Source organism: Pleurodeles waltl, chromosome 12, assembly GCF_031143425.1.
Source record: "Pleurodeles waltl isolate 20211129_DDA chromosome 12, aPleWal1.hap1.20221129, whole genome shotgun sequence".
In the NCBI taxonomy this organism is placed as follows: domain Eukaryota; kingdom Metazoa; phylum Chordata; class Amphibia; order Caudata; family Salamandridae; genus Pleurodeles; species Pleurodeles waltl.
This window is the reverse complement of record NC_090451.1, coordinates 78,214,272-78,234,724: the sequence shown is the minus strand read 5'-3', so window position 1 is coordinate 78,234,724 and position 20,453 is coordinate 78,214,272. Positions and strand designations below refer to the sequence as shown.

Sequence of the window (20,453 nt, the reverse complement as noted above, 5' to 3'; positions counted from 1 at the left end):
TCTGACCCAGCAGTCCTTACCCCGCAAAGAACTTGTAGAAACAGCCCTTCATGCATGGGAAGGAGAACACCCATTGGAAGATTCTGGTCTAACACCTGATGGCACCTCTAAGGCTTTGCCATCTGATACTGCCTGCTGCCCATTGCCATGTTGACGGAAATGCTAACCACTGATACTAACTATAAGGAGCTCATAGAGTGATACACTCGAGTGAGAAAAAAAATTAGGTCAGCCCTGGTGATGCTGTCTATAATAGTGGTCAGGTTCCCCAGAGTCCCTTGTTGTGCTCATCGCACGCAAAAGGGCCTCAGCACAAACAACTCTGAATGATCGCTTTCTTCCAAGGAGGGGCCTCAGATGCTGCTGGCAAGCACTTAGAACTGGGTGCTTCCACCTTCTGGTGTGTCGCCTATTCAGTAGATCGCTCCTCACAGTAGTATTGTCATCTTTGGTAATGGTTGAAGGAGAACCTATAAAGCACCTTAGAGCATCCCATAATAAGCCAGCTTAAGAGCTGGCAAAGTTACCAGCAATATCGGATGTGCCCAGGACATGGTTGACACTGCTGCCACTGAAATCAACACCAGCAGCCTTCTCTGCAGGTATGTCTGGCATAGAATCTCTGGATTCTGGCCTGAGGTGCCGTAGCATCTCCTCAGTTTCTCTTTTAATGGGCCCATCTGTTCGGTTCCTGTTCGTGCTCAGGCCAGTAGATGCTTGAAGTTCAAGGAGGACACAGATATTGTAAAGTCCATGGATGCCCTCCGGTCCTCTGGTCCAAAGACCACCTTTTGCAGACAGGGGAGCAGGGTCAGACCTTTAAAGACTCCCAATAGACGAAGAACTTCCAGCAAGGTGGCTTTATTGGTAACAGCAGGGTGACTTTTTTTAGGCCTCCTTGGGGAACAAATATTGACGCTGTCCACACAAGCCCACGTCACTTGTATGAAGTTTCTTCCTTTTCTAAGTGGAAGAGTATGGTCACCCAACATCCCACCCTGCCACCATGTCTATAGCTAAGTCTACCATCAGCAAAAGGAGAACTTAGCTCACCAACATGACCGTACTAGGCACCTGGACCACTCATCATCTGGGGCAGCACATCTGCTAACTGGAGTAAGACTTCCTTCTAGCCCTCACAGCTGTCTACCAACTCATCTGAGGCAACACTATCCTGGTACACAAAGACAAACATGGTGACCATGCATTACATGCAGGACCCTCCTGCAACTCTGCACTGGCTCCAGAGCTATGGCATTGGGCAATCTGCAACAGCGTTAATCTGTTGGTTCTGGATTTGCGAGGGGTTGAGAAAAACATCCTGGACCTGCTCAGCAGGACGCATCAACAAGTCAGTGAGTGGGAACTCCACCCACAATTCTTACACAGGTACTTCAATCCGCACGTACCCCCGCCTTAAACCTATCGGCAACCTCAGAAAATGCCAAGTGGTATAACTTCGCCTCTAGGAACATGCACTCCTAGTCTATGGGCAATGGATAAACTGGCCAGGGATATTTTCATGCATTAACCCTTTATCCCGTACATAGTGAAGAAAAAGAGGCCGGTGTCCATGACCATCATCCTACTAGCAGTGATCTGGGTAAGACAGCCTGAATAGTTGTAGAGATGTCAGTCAGCCCCACAAGAAGCTGCTGCTGATGCCATACCTAGGTATCTGTGATCCTACAATTTGGCTACCTCAAACTTTCAAAGGAGTGCATGCTCCACCTGATGGAGGCATGCCACTCCACTACTTATGCTTGATCCACAGCTAAATGGAAGAGATTAATGCACTGCTGTAACACAGGACAGCAATTTAAGGTCTTTGTGCCACATCTAATCTAACACCAGTTCTACAATACTTGCAAAACACGCAACACCCCCTTTAAAATATTTGCTGTCATTAAGGCTTTTATACAGGCCTTGTGGAACTTTAATGTGATTTTTGCTTGACTTGTGGGTTCACGTTACAGAGCTGTACTCTACAGTTTGACTTGGAATGTGGCTTATGGTAGAAACTGCTTCTCCTGCACCTTAGCGAGCTCCAAGCTTTTAAAATACTTAACTGTTCTGTCAGGTTCAGAAGGCTCAGGTGTTCCTTCTAACCAACACCAAGATTCTGCCAAAGTTTGTTTCATCTTTCCACATGAACCAAAGCACTGAGATGACATCTTGTTTCTGCAACCAGAATACGTAGCAGGAAGAGCTCTTCGTACCCTAAATGTTAAGATGATGCTCCTGTGTTACATTGATAGTCTTTTCAGAAGCCACATTACATTTTTGTCTCATTGGCCAAACAAGAGGCACCTCTTATCTAAACTAGGCAATGCTGAGTGGATTGTCAAATGCATCTTATCTTGATATACTGAAACCAAGCTGATACTCGCTGTGCCTGTAGGGCCCACTTCGGATGTAAAAAAAAGGGTGTGGTTTTGGCTTTCTTGGATAACTTCCCGCTAGCTTATATCCATCAAGCTGTCACTTAGTCAATTCATACGTGTTCACCGAGCACTACTGTTTGGATGTTCTAGCCCCTCACCAGGCTTTAGTTGGCCAACCTGTCGTAAGAACATTTCCCAATATTTGCATCCTGCTTGATAGCCAATGTTTTAAGGAGAAACTACTTTACAGTCTATGCGGAGCATGTGTATCTACATATGCTATGAGCGGAAATTGTTACTTAACATGTAACCTTATGTTTGTGAAATGTAGTACTTGTAGATTCACATATGCCCACCCTCCTCACTGAAAGTCAGTGATTATCACAGGTGTTTCAAAAAATTTCACGGCACTACCACTGAGCTACTCTCCCACCGAGCAGCATGCGATCTGAGGTGGAATCTGTGTCCTGGTGCATTAGGGGGCCAGTGGTGTAGTCACAGGAGGTCTTCTGACTCGAACGTCTTAAACGATAATTGGTAAACAGCTGGACCTAACACTAGATAGAAGTATGCAGAGAATCTGACTCTACAGTATTACACACTGTAAAGAGATGGTTACTCGGTAAGTAACCTATTTAGTACATATATTTACACACATACATTACCTTTTTGCTAGCCCGGTGTTTGGTAGATGCCTAGAGATCAGGAATTATGACCCAGTCATAGTTGGGACCTGTAGTGAAGTGTGAGAAGTTTAGCTCGCATGCAGGTGTCGTGGCTCAGAGGGAAGGGTGCTCATCATGTTCCTGTAGCAAGCATGCCACAAGCCAAAACTAACCTCCAAAGACTTCAGGTGTTCAATTGATGGACATAATGTTATTGCCTTTTGGCAGTTCCAGGGGATCAGTGCGTTGAATAAGCTTTAGTCACTCATTAATTTATAAACTACAACCGCAGCTCATCTCATCAGCTTCCCCGTACACTAAGAGAAAATGGTTACTTTTTTGTTGCATTCCTTACTTTACCATACAATTTATTGAGTTGGATAACGTAGGCCTGGGGAAGAGGAATCCCGTCTCTTATGTCTGCAGTTGGTGGGCTTATCCCACTGGTGTGCAGTTCTCTGCCTCTAAAGATGCTGAGGTTAGTGGGGTATTACACAACTTTTCTAAATGATGTTACATAAAATTGATTCAAAGGAGCAAAAACTAGATAAGGTATATTATATCTACAAGATATAATTGAGTGTCAGTTCTTTTGTTTTTATTATACTGTGGGTACAGTTTGTTAAAGTTGTGCATTTGAAAAGTAAGATCCTGTCGGGCCTTGTCCTTTTGGCGCGCCTAAACCTCAGCCTGACTCTGTTCCTAGACTGGTTATCTTTAATTTGTTTTTTCCTCTATTGTTACCCTATACTACTTTCATTCTTTTCATAGGCCTATCATTCAATAACCAAAATATTGTATTTCACGTTCTGTTGCATTATTGCTGAGCGCATATGTGCTAAAATTAGGCTTATGATGCTTGGAGTTGACCAGATGCTTGATTTCTGTCTTCTAAGTCATTTGTGCCCTGCGTGAAGAAAGCTGTACTTAGATCACTCCTATCCAATCAGCCTTCGCTCAAGGACAACCGAGAAATCAATTTTTCAGAAATTAATTTGCAAAAGACATTTGGTTTCTTAAAACTGGCCTATTGGTCACAATCAACAAAGTTTAATTTCAAATTCTGAGCTTTTTGTGAACTACTTTGAAGTTTAAAAATCTGGAGTAAATGGGTGTAATTCTTGGTAAGCCAAGTTGTTGTTTTGTTTGCATTTAAAGCTTATCTTGCTCCAGAACCAAAAAAATAATTACAATTATTTCTTCTTTCTTCAGAACTCACTTATGATCCATACAGCCCTGAACTTTCCAAGGCTTCCACCCGAGAGGAAGAAGTCTCTGCGCAAAATGTTCCAGATTCTCAGCTTGACATCCTGGAACTTGAGAGGGTCAACCAAGCTATTGAAGCAGTCAAGAGTGAGGTGGAGAGGGAACAGAAGAGGTATGCAGAGCTCCTTGAGACCAAGAAAGACTACAGTGTTTCTGAAGCTTCATTGCAAGCTTCCAGAGAAGAACACACAAAAGCCACAGCCAAATCGGACACACCTTCTACTTTAAAATATGACCCGGGCAACTATTCACTGAATAATACCACAAGCTACAACCCTACGCCTCTAACAACTGCTAAAGGGTTGAGCAAGTACTCTTCAAATGCTTCCGATGGTCTGAAGTCTAAAAAATGCCCTATGGAATATGTCCCCATGGTTGTGGCCCATGCTCCTAAGACTCATGCTATAGTGAACAGGAAGTATGTGGTTGACAAGTCAAAGCCGCTCACCGACTTGGAGTATGATCCTTTGTCAAATTACTCAGCCCGGCTTCTAAACAAGGCCAGCAAAGACCAGAAGAGGACCAAAAGAGTTAGGGAGACTAGTCAAGAGGATTCCTACACTCCTTTCTTGAAGAAACACTGCAGCAGTATTACCAGTTTTGAACCATTGGCAAGGTTTTCTGACTCTGAAGATGACCATGATCCAGAGAGCCAGCCCAGCTCTCCAGAATCACAGCCATCCCTTGAAAACAAGCAGTGCAAAACGGTATCCTCTGCAGAAAAGACTCCTAAGGTGGAGAAGCTAGATCAGTCTTCCCGGGAGTTAAAGGAGATGGCAGTGCAGTACAATGTTGAGGATATCAAAAAAACAGACCGAGTAAATGAGGATGGAAATGAAGAAAAAAAGAAACCAGCAAAGGACAGCCAGATGCCTAGCAAAGGTAACAAGATTAAGGAAATGCCAAAAGAGAAAGAAAAGAAAAATGACAGCAGCAAGGGCTCCAATCTGAAGGACATAGGTAACAAAGAAAAGAAGAAAAATGTTGAAAAAGACAAATCTGAGAAGGGAGAAGAAAATTTGAAACTAAAAAGCAGTGAAAAAAACAACAAAGATAAGTTTAAAAAGTCCAAGTTGGATGCCGGTCTAGCAAGGAGTGAAAAACCCAAGTCTGAAAAGCCACACACAGCAAAAAAGGAAAAGTCTCGTTCTTCAAGTGACTCTGTGAAAACTAAAAATGCTGAAGTCAGCAAGAAGTGTGATTCTGAGAAGGGTGGTAATAATAAAACCAAATTAAAACTGAAGGAAGCAGTAATCAAGAATGGCAGACACTCGTCTAGTTCAAAGCACAATGACACCAAAGTGCATAAGTCTGGACAGTCTGCTCTAGAGAAGAAGCAAAAGGTCAGTAAGCTAGAGGACGAGAAGGCAAAACCAGCATCCAAGCAGCGTTCTTTGAGCCACGTCGATTTGTTTGGCGATGAGAGCGATGATGATGAACCAAATCTGTCGCAGTCCGTACCTCAACTCAACTTCAGTTCAGACTCTGAGGAGGATCTTGACACTGTGTTATTGAGTGGAAATCAGAAAAGGAAAAGCTGCAAACAAACAAAGCTAGCAAACTCTAGATCTTCTGCCTCTTCTGAAGCTTCTTCAGATATTGACTACTCCAGCCTCGAAAAGTTATTGGACTTTGACTCTGACCCAATGGAAGAGTGCCTACGAATTTTTAATGAGTCTAGTGATGTGAAAACTGAAGACAAGGGAAGACAGAAGAATCAGGTAATGGATAGTTTGGCTTGTAAGCAGAAGGTCCTAAATGAGGAGGACATAGCTTTGACCAGTCCAATTTATTTTGTAGTTCTTACATTGGTAAGCATAGTGATTGCCATCTATTGCAGCTTTTGGTTTTTCAAGGGTGAGGTTATGCCTTTCCTCTTCAGTTATTTCTATATATGCCAATTACTTCTGGAAGATTTTACAGCTTATTATTCCTGATTAACTCTGAATTCAAGTAACTACTTATCCTCAACGAGCATGTTGAATACTCACAACAAACTGCTTTGGTCTAGGCTATGTTTGCCTTGCTTAAGGCTATTCATCTGGGTAGTCATGTTCTGTTGCAAGCCCCTGGTGCACCCCTCTTCACTATACCTAAGCTACACGACTTGGAAATCATTCAACCTTTTGTGCATGCACATCTGAAAGCTGGGTCTTCCCCCTCTTAGATGTTCCTTTAAATGTGTTTTTACATACTTCTTAAAAAAATTCTCTTTGGTAATGTAGAAAGCCTGAAGTGTCAACATTGCAGCTTTTTAGGCTTGTGATCAATGGTGATAAAAGAATACAGGGCTCTTTCTTGACATCTGTAATTTGTACATAGAACAGCTGTATGATGTTAAGGACGTCTTTCTTTGTAAAGGAAGTGATGGCAGTCGACATGAATGCAATTCCCAGCTCCCCCCCCCCCCCCCCCCCCCCCAAAAAAAAAAGTTCTTTAGCAAAGCTGTCAGGCTCAACTTTTGAAAGCGATGCTTTTTTCGCTAATGCTGTCCTTATTGGCAAACATTTTCAAATGCTGTACAGTTCATGCAAAAGGGGGAAAGGACACAATAGTGTTCCCACCAATGTGTCATGATGCTCCTTCCATCCAGCTGGATAACTTAGATGTGTGCTTATGTTAAAACATACAGCATGACATATTCACTATTAATTTTTCTGTTGTTATCAATTACGGTTTAAAAATGGTGAACACCTGTCTTTGACCAATATATTTAAAACAAGAGCTAAAGCGTGCAAATGCACCTGTTAAGAAGGGAACATGTGTGCAGCAGATTTCAGCTGCCTGGCCCTCCATAATATAATAGAAGAAAGAGACCGAGATGGTCAGGGGAGCAGAGGATGAGAGGAGGTGTGACGTCCACACTACGAGTGGAAGGAGCTAGAGGTGGGCAGCAGAGAATTGGGCAAAATTAAAATAAATAAAGCTGGAAGGTGGTGCAATAGAATTGTTTGTGGTACAGGGGAATTAACTGAGTTATTAGACATAGTTGTTTTCCTTGACAGTTCAGTAAAATTGCTGCTGTTAGTGAGTTACTCTCTGCTAATATTGGTTAATTTCAAGGCCCTTAGCACTTGGGCATGTATGCACAGACGGTTAGTTTGATGAATGGATTATTATGTGCCAATTTCTACCATGTTCTGGTAATTCCTTTGGCCTTTTATTTTAATAGATTCCCTGAAGTACTAAGGTGCAAACCTCAGTGGGTTGGCTGATTGTAGTAATGTTCTGTGTAGCCAGTATGGCCTTTTTGAAACTCATACCAAAACCATGGTTCTCATTTGTTTAAGATAGGGGTAACCTATGTGTTTGGTGAGTTGGGAGGATGGTGTACAAGTTGAATTTTAGCTAGTGAGATTTCATATTTCTGATGTTTTGCTCATTGAGCTTATTTTGACTAAAAATACACTATGAGGAAGTGGGTGGGTTTTCTGAGCTAGGTAATCCATTGTAGTCCCAGGGTCATATTGCATGCAATAGTAATCTCTGTAAATGGAAAAGAGTCTGATCCTTGATTTCAGACATTTGAAATTGGGCCTGAAGGTAACTAATGAATTTCTTGCATAAAGTTTTAGGCGGGATCAAGATGGTAAATTCTGCGGTATTAACTCAGCTATTTTAGATTAAAATTGATGGTTAATGTTTGTAATTAGTTTCAGAACAGAATCTGACCTGGGTGATGTCAGCAGAATGCAGCTAAAGATTGAAGTTGTCTTGCATCAGGATGTATATGTCCGAGAAAGCCTAAGCCCAAATAAGTTGGAGGCCTCCTCACACCCTTCAGTGTGTGCTGGCTGTTGGCCGACGTTGGTGAGGTGTACAAAGGTCTCTCTGCTCTGCACCAGAGGGAGTCCTTTATTTATTGTAACCTCTGGCTGCTGGAAAGGCTTTTTGTAATGACTCTGTATGTAAAGTCAGCTGACGTCATTACACCAAGTGGAAGTGAAAAGAGCCAATGGGCTTGTTTTACTTTCACTGCATCAGTACTCAGGCATATCAGTCCCCCGAGCACTGATTGCTTTGGGAGATGTATTCCTGGAAAAGGGGGGGGGGGGGGTGAGGGAGGGAATCTCCACTTTTCCATTGGTATCTCTTCTTGGGGGGGGTCACCACAGGAGAGTGATTTCCCCCTCCCCCCCCAGTAGGGAACTACCCATTGGAACGCAGGGAAATTAGGTTCTTCTCCCACCACCCCTGAAACATTGTCTTTCTGCCTCCCTCACCCTGAGGAAGTGGATAAGGGGTGAGTACCTCTAATATGGAATGGGGCAGGAGGGTGGGTACCAGAAAGCCCCAAAAGACACCAAGGAAAAGTTTATTTTTTGTGTTTAGCTTTTTTTTTTCCTTCTCCTTTACAAAATGGAGAGGAGTTGGGGATGCCTCATCTTACACATTGGTGGGAACACAATAGTGTGTTCTCACCAGTGTGTCATGACGTTACAGCCAACCCAGCACAATGACCTAACTGTGTGCTTGTGTTACGACATACAGCATGGCATATTTACCATTCCTTTTAAAACATTTTTTTTTAAATTATCTGCAGTTTAGCAATGTTGGACATCTGTTTTCCATCGCTAAATTTTAAAATAATGAATAAAGTGTGCAAAAACACCTGTTAAGAAGGGAACGTCTGTGCAGCAACATACAGCTGCCCGGCCCTTGGGATGGGGGGGATTAAAAATGAAAGACTATGACTGGGATGGTCAGGGGAGCAGTGGGAAAACTGGAGAATAGGAATTCAACAATAGAGTGGCAGGAGCAATGGGGGCAACAGGAGTTGTGCAAAACAAAAAGCTGGAAGGGGGCCCAATTCAATTGTTTGTGGTAGAGGGGAAGTAACATTGAGTTATTAGATATAGTTGTTTTCCTTTACAGTTCATTAACATTGCTGCTGCTAGTTATTATCTGTTAATATTGGTTAATAATAGGATAGGGTGATTACTCACAGAATGCCCCACTGGACACCGAGGACAGTTTGTAACAACAAAAAAATGTACAGGGGGTGGGGGCATAGTCAAACCTCCACCTCCCAAAATGCAGCAACATTTGTGGGGTAGGGTGGGGGGTAGAAAGGTCACTAGAGAAATTAATAAAAAAAAAAATTACAAAAAACTCAAACAACACAAACATTTGCAAGGTAATGTTTTGCATTTGTTTGAGTTAAAGCTATTGGCGTCGCAGCCATGAGAGCTTAAAAAGACACTGAATGGTGGGAGAGGTTACTATTTTGCCACCCCCAATCCCCCTCTTCCCCACACACTCCCCCCAAAAACAAACCTAATGTGGGGACCCAGAGATGACCTAGACAGAGATCATGTTGTGCTGATCGTTTTGATGGTGGTCCCATTGTCCTAGAACCACCACACAGTGAGTTATGGGCAAAATGGTTTTGTAAAAGGAATGCTGCACAAAGCATTATGTGGCGAGTTTCCAAGTGTAGCGAATATTGCAGTATCTTGACTGTAATGCTAAGAACAACCTCTAGAGGATACCATAATAAAAATAGCATTTGTAAAAATAAAAATAAATTTCATGTAACCATAGTCGGACCCTGGAGGGCCTAGCAACATGAAAACAGAATGGCAGAAAGTAATGCAGTGTAACCATATATGTAGCCCCTAGAGGGTGAAGTCCATTACACATTTTCAGGTCTAGCAGGCCTACTGCAGTACTATTACAAACAAGGTCCTTAAAACACAAACTACTCCCAGCTGTAGAAAAAAAAAAAAAAACTTTCCAGTCATGAGAGAGCTTCAAAAGACAAATGATGGGAGGTGTTAGTATTTTGGGGTCTCCCAACCTAGATGGGGAACCAGAGAGGGCCTAGACAGAAAGAGCATGTTGTGCTTTAACAGTTTGGTGGTGGTCCCATTGTCGCAGGAACACCACAGGCTGAGTTATGGGCAACAATGTTTTGAAAAAGAAATGCCCGACGAAGCTTTGTGGGGCGAGCTTCCCAAGTGCAGTTAATATTGTAGTACCAGCTCTCTGTGCCAGGAGAGTCGCATTGAGGATTTCTGTTTTAAATGCTCTAGTTTGTATATTTTTTAACAGCTAAACTTGTACGTAAGTGGTAGTCATGTAAAGCGCTTCTCAGATCGAGTTTGCGCTATATGAAACTTCACTTACTCATGTTAAGCGCTCTTCAGATCGAGTTCGAGCTACATGAAACTTCATATACTTGTGTAAAGTGCTCCTCTGATTGACTGCCTTTAAAAAAAATCTTTTTAAAATGAAAAAGAAGACCCCGCCACCCAAAGATTGCAGCCTTTGTGCGCAGACACCACAAAAAACAGCGGCATGCCCAAAACAAGGAAGAAAAATACAGCCATGCGATGATGCAAAAGAAACAAGCATTTGCAATGCAAAGGGTCTCGCATTTGCTGGAGTTAGAGCTATTAGCGTTATAAACTCCTAACACTACTTTTCTTGCTACATAAATTGAAAGAACAAAAACAAGCACGATCACGCTATGCAAATACCAGGGGCGTGGTTGAAAGCCCAAAAGGAGATTTAAACAGGGAAGGAGCGCTCCACCTTAAAAAGTAGTGCACCACACTAAGGTATATGGCCTATTGTGCAATAATCCATGTAACAGGGTCTGTCTCCAAGGCAGTAACAAAGCAGCCTCAAGGCGGGACAAATGTAAAGCATTTACCTACAAAATCAAGGGCACTTGAAAGGCAGGCCAAGGAACAAATTAGTTATGGACGTGAGGTGGGAGTGGTGCAAGCCCACTGATGTAGATTACAACATGACAAGAGACAGTGCATGCAAGCTGCATAGGCTTGACCTAAAGAAAAGTAGGGGTGTCCACCATGGCTATGCCCCCACCCCAAAAATGCAGCATCAGTCTTTCTGCAGATTGGGCGATTACCCCCACTAGACACCTGAGAAATCTTGTTAAAAAATGTACATGGGTGTGGACTGCCTTAGTCCCACCCCAAAAGGACACAGGCAGTCTTCCTGTCCCCTTGGGGGATGGATAGGGATATTCACCACAATATGCTCCCCTCGCGGGTGGCCTGACCTGGCATTGAACTATACTGTACTACAGAAGTGGCATTAGTGTCTTTCTCCCTGGGGACAGGTAGGAGATTTCTCCCAATTGAGAGGTTGCCTCAAATATCTACCCCGGGAAATGTAGAAAGTCCACCTGACACCAGGGATTTTGCAATTGGGCCAAAAGAATGTGGTACAGGCGTTGCACTCTGCTTTGCCCAATATGGGATGGGTGTGTGGTCCCTGGTGTTTTTTTGTTTTTTGTTTTTTTGTTTAATTATCTGTGAAAATAGATGTATGTGGTAATATGATAGTCCGCTCAGGTGTAGTGGCAAACAACTTGATCATGAGTGGGTACACCATGGAAGATTACAGTAGAAGATTAGAAAATAGTGTGGGGCCTGTCTCAGACTGGCAGAAATAGTGAATAGTTGGCTGATTAGTGTAAAATGACCTTGTTGGAAATCAACTTCATGGACTGTTTTGAAAAATGGAAATGAAAGAAAAGACATGGGAGCGGGTAGACAAAGCCCAATCTCACTAGCAATCAAATGCCCCTTTGCACATCATCTATTACCCAGTTTCTGTTTGATGTTTCAGATCTATAGAGTTCTTCAGTCTGTTTTTCTTTTTTCAGCAACATCTATGAAATTAATGTTGAAGTAAGATGTGGCATCCTTCATGCAGCCTCCAGCATAAGTCTGGGTCCAGTCATGATGATGCAATTTTCAAATTCCTCTTTTTTGAGTTAACAGTAGATAGCCCATCTCACGTAGCAGTTTTCAATCCGTGTTGTCAGCTGACACGGTCGACCAAACTTGTGAAGTAGCGTTTGTGATATGGGGAACCATTTTTTAATTCGGGTGCCAACTTATGAAGGTTAATTACTTGATATTGACTGGACAACTACTCTAGACTTTTATGACTGAGAAGCTCAGAAATGTGGTTGGTCTGGTAAACGTATTCTCATGCCCTGAGGTAGCAGAGAAAATACATGTTGGCTGTACTAGTATAACATTGCGTTGTGATACAGGCTCTAATTATTGATAGGAATACAGTCTGTTTGAATGGAAAACACGACTCACATACTATATAAAGAATTAAAAAAAAAAAAAAATTGAATGATTACAAAACAATTTACTTTGGACTCTGAGTGACATAGAACATTTTATTTTGTCACATTGTATGTCTTTTTGATAATATAAAAAAGTATATTTCATTAAGTACCTAGATTACTTTATTGTGTATAAAATTGCCTACCATTGACTACCCATTAATACTTGTAACAGCTAACACCGTGGGGGCTCTACCTTATAGAAATACTTTGTGATGATAGCATCTATGTAATGCTTTGACAGTTCAAGATCTAGGTAGGTTGCATCAACTGCTGGTCCTTTGAGGTATTTCTCTTATGCCCTTCAGGCCTTGAAAAACCATAAAAATGTTGCTAGACCTGCAGGTGGAGTAACTTAAATAATCTACTTTACCTAACTGTAATGTACTTGACCCATAAAAGGAACTCAAATTATATGATCCTAGGCAAATAGTTTACAGAGTCTCCTTTTTCTTCATTCTCACATATTATACCTTCAAATATGGGAGCTCAATATTTCTGCAGTACACAAAAACCTCTTTTGTCTAATTAAGTAGACTAAAGTTTGCTGCATGTATCCCACATATAGGGGACACATGGCTCATGACTTGCTTTTAGTTTACTAATAGCATTGCCGTTGGGGCAGGAGTGTTTCTCAGTTTGTTTAATCATTAACTTTAAAAAATATATATATTACTAACCAATGATGTGATAGCATACTGTCATCTACACACAGGTAATTTCCAATAAATGTCCAAAAACCTTTCCGCTAACTTGCAGAGTTAATGATAAAACTATATAGTCTATTAATCTGTGGCTTCAGAAAACATGTTCTTTGCACATAAACCCGTAAAGTATTCTGATTTGTTTCATCCTATTAAAATATTTTTTTACCACACAGAAATACAGAAAATTGTATTTTACAACTACTAATATATATTTTGAAATGTTTGCACAGTTGACTTAAATGTTGTGTGTTAGGAAAAATCTGACACCCTGTAGCCTTTTATTTCACACTCTAAACAGCAGGTAAGACAGAATCATGGAACTCTGCAGGCAATTAATCAATCAGTATTTGTAAAGCGGGGCTACTCACCTGTGAAGGTCACATCCGATGAGCCACATCTTGAGGTTCTTCCTGAAAATGGTGAGCGACAGGCTTTGCCTGAGGTACAGGGGGAGGTTGTTCCAGCTCTTCGCTGCAATGTAGGTGTAGTTCCGACGGTGGTTTTGCGGATGCAATGGATGGTGGCCAGGGCCATCTGGGCGGAGTGGAGGAATCTGGCGGGGGTGGAAGGAGCCGCAGTGGTTCAGGTAGGCTGGCCCTGCGTTGTGTATGGCCTTGTACGTGTGGGTGGGAAGCTTGAAGATGATTCGACCGGTAGCCAATGGAGGGTCCTCAGGTTTTGGGATATGTGTGCTCGGCAAGGGAGGTCCCGAATGAGTCTGGCAGCGGCGTTCTGGATGAGTTCTAGTTTTTTGATGTTCTTTGTTGAGGTGCTGGCGTAGAGGGCAGTGCCGTAGTCAAGCTTGCTACTGACTAAGGCGTGGGTGACTTTCAGAGTTAATCTTGAGGCAGCTTTCTCTCATCCAGGTGGTGATGGCTTCTATTCCTGAGTGGAAGTTCCTTTTGGCCAAGTCCGGGTCTTCGGTGAGAGAAATGATGAGTTGAGTGTCATTGGCATATGACACGATGTTCGTACCGTGGCTTCTGACGATGGCAGCGAGAGGGGCCTTGAACAGTGTGTGAATCAGTGAGGATCCTTGGGGGACTCTGTAGTTGATTCCTGTGGGTCTGGGATTGTAGAGCGGGAGTCTGACCCTCTGCGCCCTCCCGGAGAGGAGGGAGTGGATCCATTCCAGGGCTCTTCCGTGGATTCCTATGTCGTGGAGTCTGGTGCGCAGAGAGCTGTGTGAGACCGTGTTGAATGCTGCTGAGAGCTCAAAGAGTATGAGTGCTGCGGTGTGGCCGCGGTCTTAAAGTAATCTGATGTTGGTGCCTGCCAAGAGGGCTGTTTCCGTGCTGTGGTTGCTGCTGAAGCCAGACTTGGAGCTGTCCAGGGAGTTGTTGGCCTTGATGAAATTCCGTAGTTGTGCATTGATTGCTTTCTCTAGTATTTTGGCAGGGTAGGGTAGCAGCGAGATGGGCCGCAAATTCTTTAGTTCTGATGGGTCAGCCAAAGGTATCTTCAGGAGAGGGCATTATTTCGAGTCCTCGTGGAAGGTGACCGTGTTGAGGGAGCAGTTACTGAGTTCCGGAGCTCAGGGCGATGGATGCGCTGGCTCTGATGTAAATGTGGTCCAAGGGGGCTCTGGAGTGGGTGCTTTTCATGTTGTCTATTTCTTCTGTGGTGAGCGTGGGCCAACTGTGGATGGTCTGGGTGGGTTCTGGAGAGATGCGTTGGTCACAGGTTCCAGTGCCAGAATTTTCCAGGAGGAATCTGTTGTAGATGTCCAGGATCTTTTAGTGGAAAAAGAAGGTGAGTTTGTCACAGAGGTCCTGTGATGGGGGAATGCTGGTGGCTTCGGTAGAGGGGGGGAGAGGTCTGTGAACTCGTTGATGACTGAGAAGATTTCCTTAGAGTTGTGTGTGGAGGAGTTAATGCGCTCCCGGAGTGCATTCTTCCTAGCATTCTTGATTTTTTGTCGGTGGGCGGCAGTTGTGGCTCTGAATGCGACTAGATCTTCGCTGGTTTGACTGTTCCTCCATTTTTTTCTGTAAACGTCTGCCGGTACGCTTTCATTCTTGGAGTTCGGTGGTGAACCAGCTGACTTTCTTGAGTACGTGTTTTGGCCGATGTCAGGCGGAGAGGGGCTAGAGTGTCCACGTATTCTGTGATCCATGCGTTGAAATTGCTTGCTGCTGTTTTGGCGTTGTCGGAGGGAGGAGGAAGGGTTTTGGCGAGCGATGAGGTGAGGTGGTCATTGGTGATTTTGTTCCATTTCCTGTGGGTTGGACCTGGAGGTACTGGTGCGGCTGCTGGGTGCGGTGATTGTGAAGCTTATGCATCGGTGGTTGGTCCAGTCTGGGGTGGAGATAGTATCTGGTCATCCGGTTGCTTAAGGTGAAGATGGGGTTCAGTGTGTGTCCAGCGATGTGTGTGGGTGCGGAGATCAGCTGTTTGAGGCCGAGGGTTGCAAGGCTGTGGAGTGGAGCGTTGGTGTTTGGGACGTGTGGTCCTTGAGGTGGAAATTCAGGTTGTCGAGGAGGAGGTAGTCGACTGACGCCAGGACCTGGGGGGGTTGGGGGGGGGGTAGCGATGTCTACAACGTCTGTGAAAGCTGGGCGGGGGCCGGGTGGTCTGTACACCAGAGTGCCGCAGATGGAGGAGTCGTGGTTGGAGTGGACCAGGAAGTGAAGGTGTTCCATGGTGGTGCAGTGTTCTTCTGGGACAGCTTTGACATGTAGCGAGGACTCTGGTGAGTCTTCCGCCAGGGCAGGAGGGCTGGTCCCTCCTTAGGATGCTGTAACCGTCGGGAATGGTGATGACTGGATCCAAGGTGGGGTCCTGGTCTCGGTAAAAAAGCCGATGTCTGGTCGGGCAGTGTCGATCAAGTCCCAGAGTTGGTTGGCGTGTTTGTGGAGGGAGGGGATGTTCAGGAGCAGGCAGTTGATGGGGTTATTGTATTTTTGTGTGCTGGGAGTAGATTCAGCTTGTTGAGGTTGGTGCTGAAGTTGCAGTTCCTGCATGTGAAAGGACCATGGGTGTCCTTGGGGGAGATGGTGCATCAGTTGCTGAGACGTCCAGTGTTGAGGAGGGTCTCTGAGTTGTAAGGGAGGCAGTCCAGGGGGTGGTTTGACAGAGATCTAGGGTTCCTGGTGCTGCAGTACCATTAAGAGGGGGAGTGGGGGGGAGCTGTCAGGTGGGAGGGCAGGAAAGGTTCTTCACAGGGGGGGCAGAGGAAAGAGGGGAGAAAGGAAAAAGGAATAAAGGAGAAACGAGAAAAAAATCAAAATAGTCAGAAAAAGCAAAGTGAAAGAGATACTTACTTGTGATGGACTCTAGACCAACAGGGATGAGGCACAGGGATGAGCCTGCGGGTGGAGGAGGGCCTCAAACAAATTCAGGAGACTCTGTTTGTCTCTGCAAAAGGCAGAGGCAGCAGCAACCAGAGGGCAGCAGATGTTGACCAGGAGGTCAGTGCAGTTCAGAAGGAAGGTTAATTGTAAGACAGATGACTTTTGATCTGTCTGTGAACACAGAGCAAATGTGACATTCAAGCACAAGATTTGAAGGGATCTTTTATTGCACCTCCAGTTTGACTGAAGGGCACACCTGTCTAGTCTTTTTTCTTTTTTTCTTTTTTTTTCTTTCTTTCTGGCTTGACTGTGTAGCTCCCTGTTCTACTTACTGTTGCCAGTTATTTAAAATGTACATACAGTGGAATTTGGTTTTGCCCTGAAGTCCTTCTCTTATCTCATACCATAAGCAGTTTAAAGTCTCATTTACTATGGTATGGAAGTAAAAGTTAATTACTTTCTGTAACAAAATATCTGTTAGAGACATATTCTAGTTGCAGATTCCTTACCTTAGAATTTTTCCCCAGGTGTCAGACTGGATCCGGTGATTTTTCTTCGAGCAATACCCTTGTGCATCGGAAGGTGACGTTGGTCGACTCCATGGGTGTCGTTGGCCTCGTGGTCGCCTTGATGACGTCAGGAATAGTACATAGACGCTGCCTTAGCGCAGTCTCGTCAGTTTCTTTTAACGACTGTCCACGCCAAAGCGCAGAGCCGCTAAGAACACTCAGATTGGTGCGCCAGAGCTAAGAACCTGTAGGGGGAATCCCTGTCCATAGAAATCAGTTTGCAAGTGGGGAGAATGGGTGGGTCGGTAAGAAATCTGCAACTTGATTGCATCACAACCAGATATTTTGTTACCGAAGGTAAGTAACTTGTGCATCTGATAGAGACTTCTAGTTGCAGGTTCCTTACCTTAGAATAGATACACAAGCAGTGCCATCGTCGGAAGTGGGCTGCGAACCAAGATCATTCTAGAAAGTCCTGTAGGACTGAGTGACTAAAGTAGTCGTCCCGACAGACATGTCTAGGCAGTAATGTTTAGCAGACGTTTGCATGGATGCCCACTTAACCATCTGTCAGATATCCAGGACAGGAACTCCACGTGCTAATGCAGTGGAAGCAGCAGTTTCTCTGGTGGAATGAGCGCGCAAGCACTCGGAGGGGGGGTAGGTTCTTGGCCAAAGCATAGCACATCTTGATGCAAAGAAGTATCCATCGAGAGATGGTATGTTTTTGCACTGCCTTCCCTTTCTTCGCACCCACATACCAGACAAAGAGTTGATCATCCACCCGGAAATCTTTAGTTTGATTCGGATAGAACGCCAATGCTCTTTTTGGATCCAGATGGTTGGGGGTCTCCTCCTCATGAGAAGGATGTGGGTGTGCATAAAAAGTAGGCAAGATGATGGACTGGCCTACATTAAAAGGCGTAACAACCTTGCAAAGGAAGGAAGCCTTACTGCGAAACACAGCTTTGTCAGGGTGCGCAGACCAGATTGGAGGCTTTGAAGAAAGCTTGAATCTCACTCCCTCTGCAAGCAGAAGTGATGACAACAAGAAAGACTTTTGAAAGTGAGGAGATGTAAAGGGCAATTGTGCATCGGCTCAAAGGGAGTACAGACAAGATTGAAGTCCCACTGAGGCATGGTAAATGGAGTGGGAGGAAATAAATGGGTGAGACCTTTAAGGAATCGATTGACAATCTGAGATTTAAAGAGTGAGGGCTGATCAGGTAGCCTAAGCAAGGCAGAAGTAATCGATAAATACCCCTTAAGGGTGCCCAAAACAGAGCCCTGCTGGGCCAAAGAAAGAATGAACAAAAGAACCTCAGAGGAGCAGAGAGGGGATCAACAGATTTGTTGGTACACCATTCCACACATTTATGCCGATGACAGACATATACCATTTTGGTGGAGGGATGCCTGGCTGCCAAGATAACATCGCAGACTTCGGGTGGAAGGTCAAAAGTCGTCAACTGCCTCTGCTTAACCTCCACGCATGAAGGCGGAGATTGGAGATGTTCGGGTGGAGAATCATCCTCTGTTGTTGCCTGAAGAGGCAGTCTGAGTGGAGGATCAGTGGCCAGACGCAATAGCTCTGGATGCCATACTCTCTCCGTGCCCAGTCCGGAGCCACCAAGAAAACTTGGGCCCGGTCGTTCCTGATCCTCTGGAGAACTCTGGGCAGAAATGGTATAGACCGAAAGGCGTAAAGGAGGCCGGAGTTCCACTCGAGGCGAAAAGCGTGCCCGAGTGAGTGGCGCCTTGGAAACACCAACGCGCAAAACAGCTGACATTGCGCGTTCTCTGCAGAGGCGAACAGATCTAACCAAGGCTCACCCCACTGCTGAAAGAGACCTTGCGCCACCTGCGGATGGAGACGCCATACATGATCGACTGTGCATCGATGGCTGAGTTTGTCCGCTCTGGCTTTCAGAGAGCACGCCAGATGTTCATCCACCAAGGTAATGCCCTGATGTTCCAGCCATGTCCAGAGGCATAGTGCCTCCTGACAAAGGGTCCAGGACCCTACCCTGCCCTGTTTGTTGCAGTACCACCTGGGAGTAGTGTTGTCAGTGAACACTTGCACTACTTTCCCTTTGAGAGAGGGAAGAAATGCTCATCAATGCAAGCCTGATCGCCCGAGCTGCAGAAGATTTAAATGGAGCCCAGACTCCGCCGGAGACCAGAGGCCCCTGATCTCCGCCTCTCCCATGTGGCTGTCCCAACCCCAAAGTTACGCTGCGCCCACTGGAACTTCAAATCCCACTGCAGGGCCCGCATATGCAATCTGGCATGTGTTACTAGCAGGAGGACATGAGGCCCTGCAGCCTCAGTCACCTGAGAGGGAGTCAGGTGTGACTTCGGTACATTGATAGTGAACCCCAGCGTGTGCAGGAGGCTCGTTGTAGTCTGAAGGTGAAGACGACTTTCTGGGGCGAGACCGTCTTCAACAGCCAGTCGTCGATGTAGGGGAAGACTGAAATCCCCAACCTACGCAGATGAGCCGCAACCACCGCCATCATTTTCGTGAACACCCGACGGGCGCTAGTAAGGCCGAAGGGCAGCAAGGTAAAGTGCTCGTGACCTACCACAAATCGCATGTAACGTCTGTGGGCAGCCAGGATGGCAATACGGAAATAAGAATCCTGCAAGTCAACTGCTGCCACCCAGTCTCCTTGGTCTAAGGCAGACACGACCGGAGCCAGGGTGAGCATTTTACATTTCTCCTTCTTGAGGACGTAATTGAGGTCCCGAAGTTCTAGGATAGAACATAAGCCCTTGTCCTTTTTCGGCACCAGCAAGTAGCGGGAATAACAACCACAACCTACTTCTGGCACAGGGACCTTCTCTACGGCTCCCTTGACCAAGAGAGCCGCGACTTCCTTGCGGAGAAGTGGCAAATGATCCTTCAGAAGATGGCTGGCTGATGGAGGCATGGCTGGTGGGGCCGATTCGAAGGGGAGGGAGTAGCCCTTTTCGAACTATTTGCCAAACCCACCTGTCCGTAGTGATGGATTTCCAGTGGAGCAGGTGATGGCTAATCCTGCTGTCAACTGGATCAGAGTGAGGGGACAGACTAGGAGGGTTTGGAGGCTGCAGCGGGGGCAGGGCTGGACTGGGCAGACCTCTGATTCCCTGTCCGATGACCATGTGGGATTCCACGTCCCTGGCCATGCAGCGGCTGAACAGCATGGGTGGCACAGTGGCTGGGTTGGGGACGTGACACGGAGCCCCTTCTGTGGCCACGAAAGGGTTGAAAGGAGGACTGTTGCACGTGAGGGGCAGCGGAAAGGCTAAGGAACTGATCTGTAGCCCGGGAGTCCTTCAATCTCTCCAAGGCCAAGTCCTCTTTGTCTCCAAAGGGACGGGAGGCATCATAGGGCATGTCCATAAGAGACTGTTGGACAGGCCCCGAAAAACCAGAAGTACGCAACGAGGTGTGGCTCCTCAAGGCCTCTGTTGTAGCAACCGATCTGCCCGGGGAGTCTGTTGTGTCCAGCTCACATCGGATCGTGA

The 20,453-nt window shown here is 45.3% G+C and overlaps 1 protein-coding gene across 1 annotated transcript in view; it reads left to right on the top strand.

Annotated features, from left to right (window-relative positions):
* REXO1 (RNA exonuclease 1 homolog) overlaps positions 1 to 20,453 on the top strand; it is a 346,277-nt gene that overhangs the window by 25,488 nt on the left and 300,336 nt on the right. Inside the window, exon 2 of the mRNA XM_069218223.1 lies at positions 4,262 to 6,036. Within this exon, the coding sequence (XP_069074324.1) occupies positions 4,262 to 6,036 (1,775 nt within the window). The remainder of the gene's footprint in view (positions 1 to 4,261; positions 6,037 to 20,453) is intronic.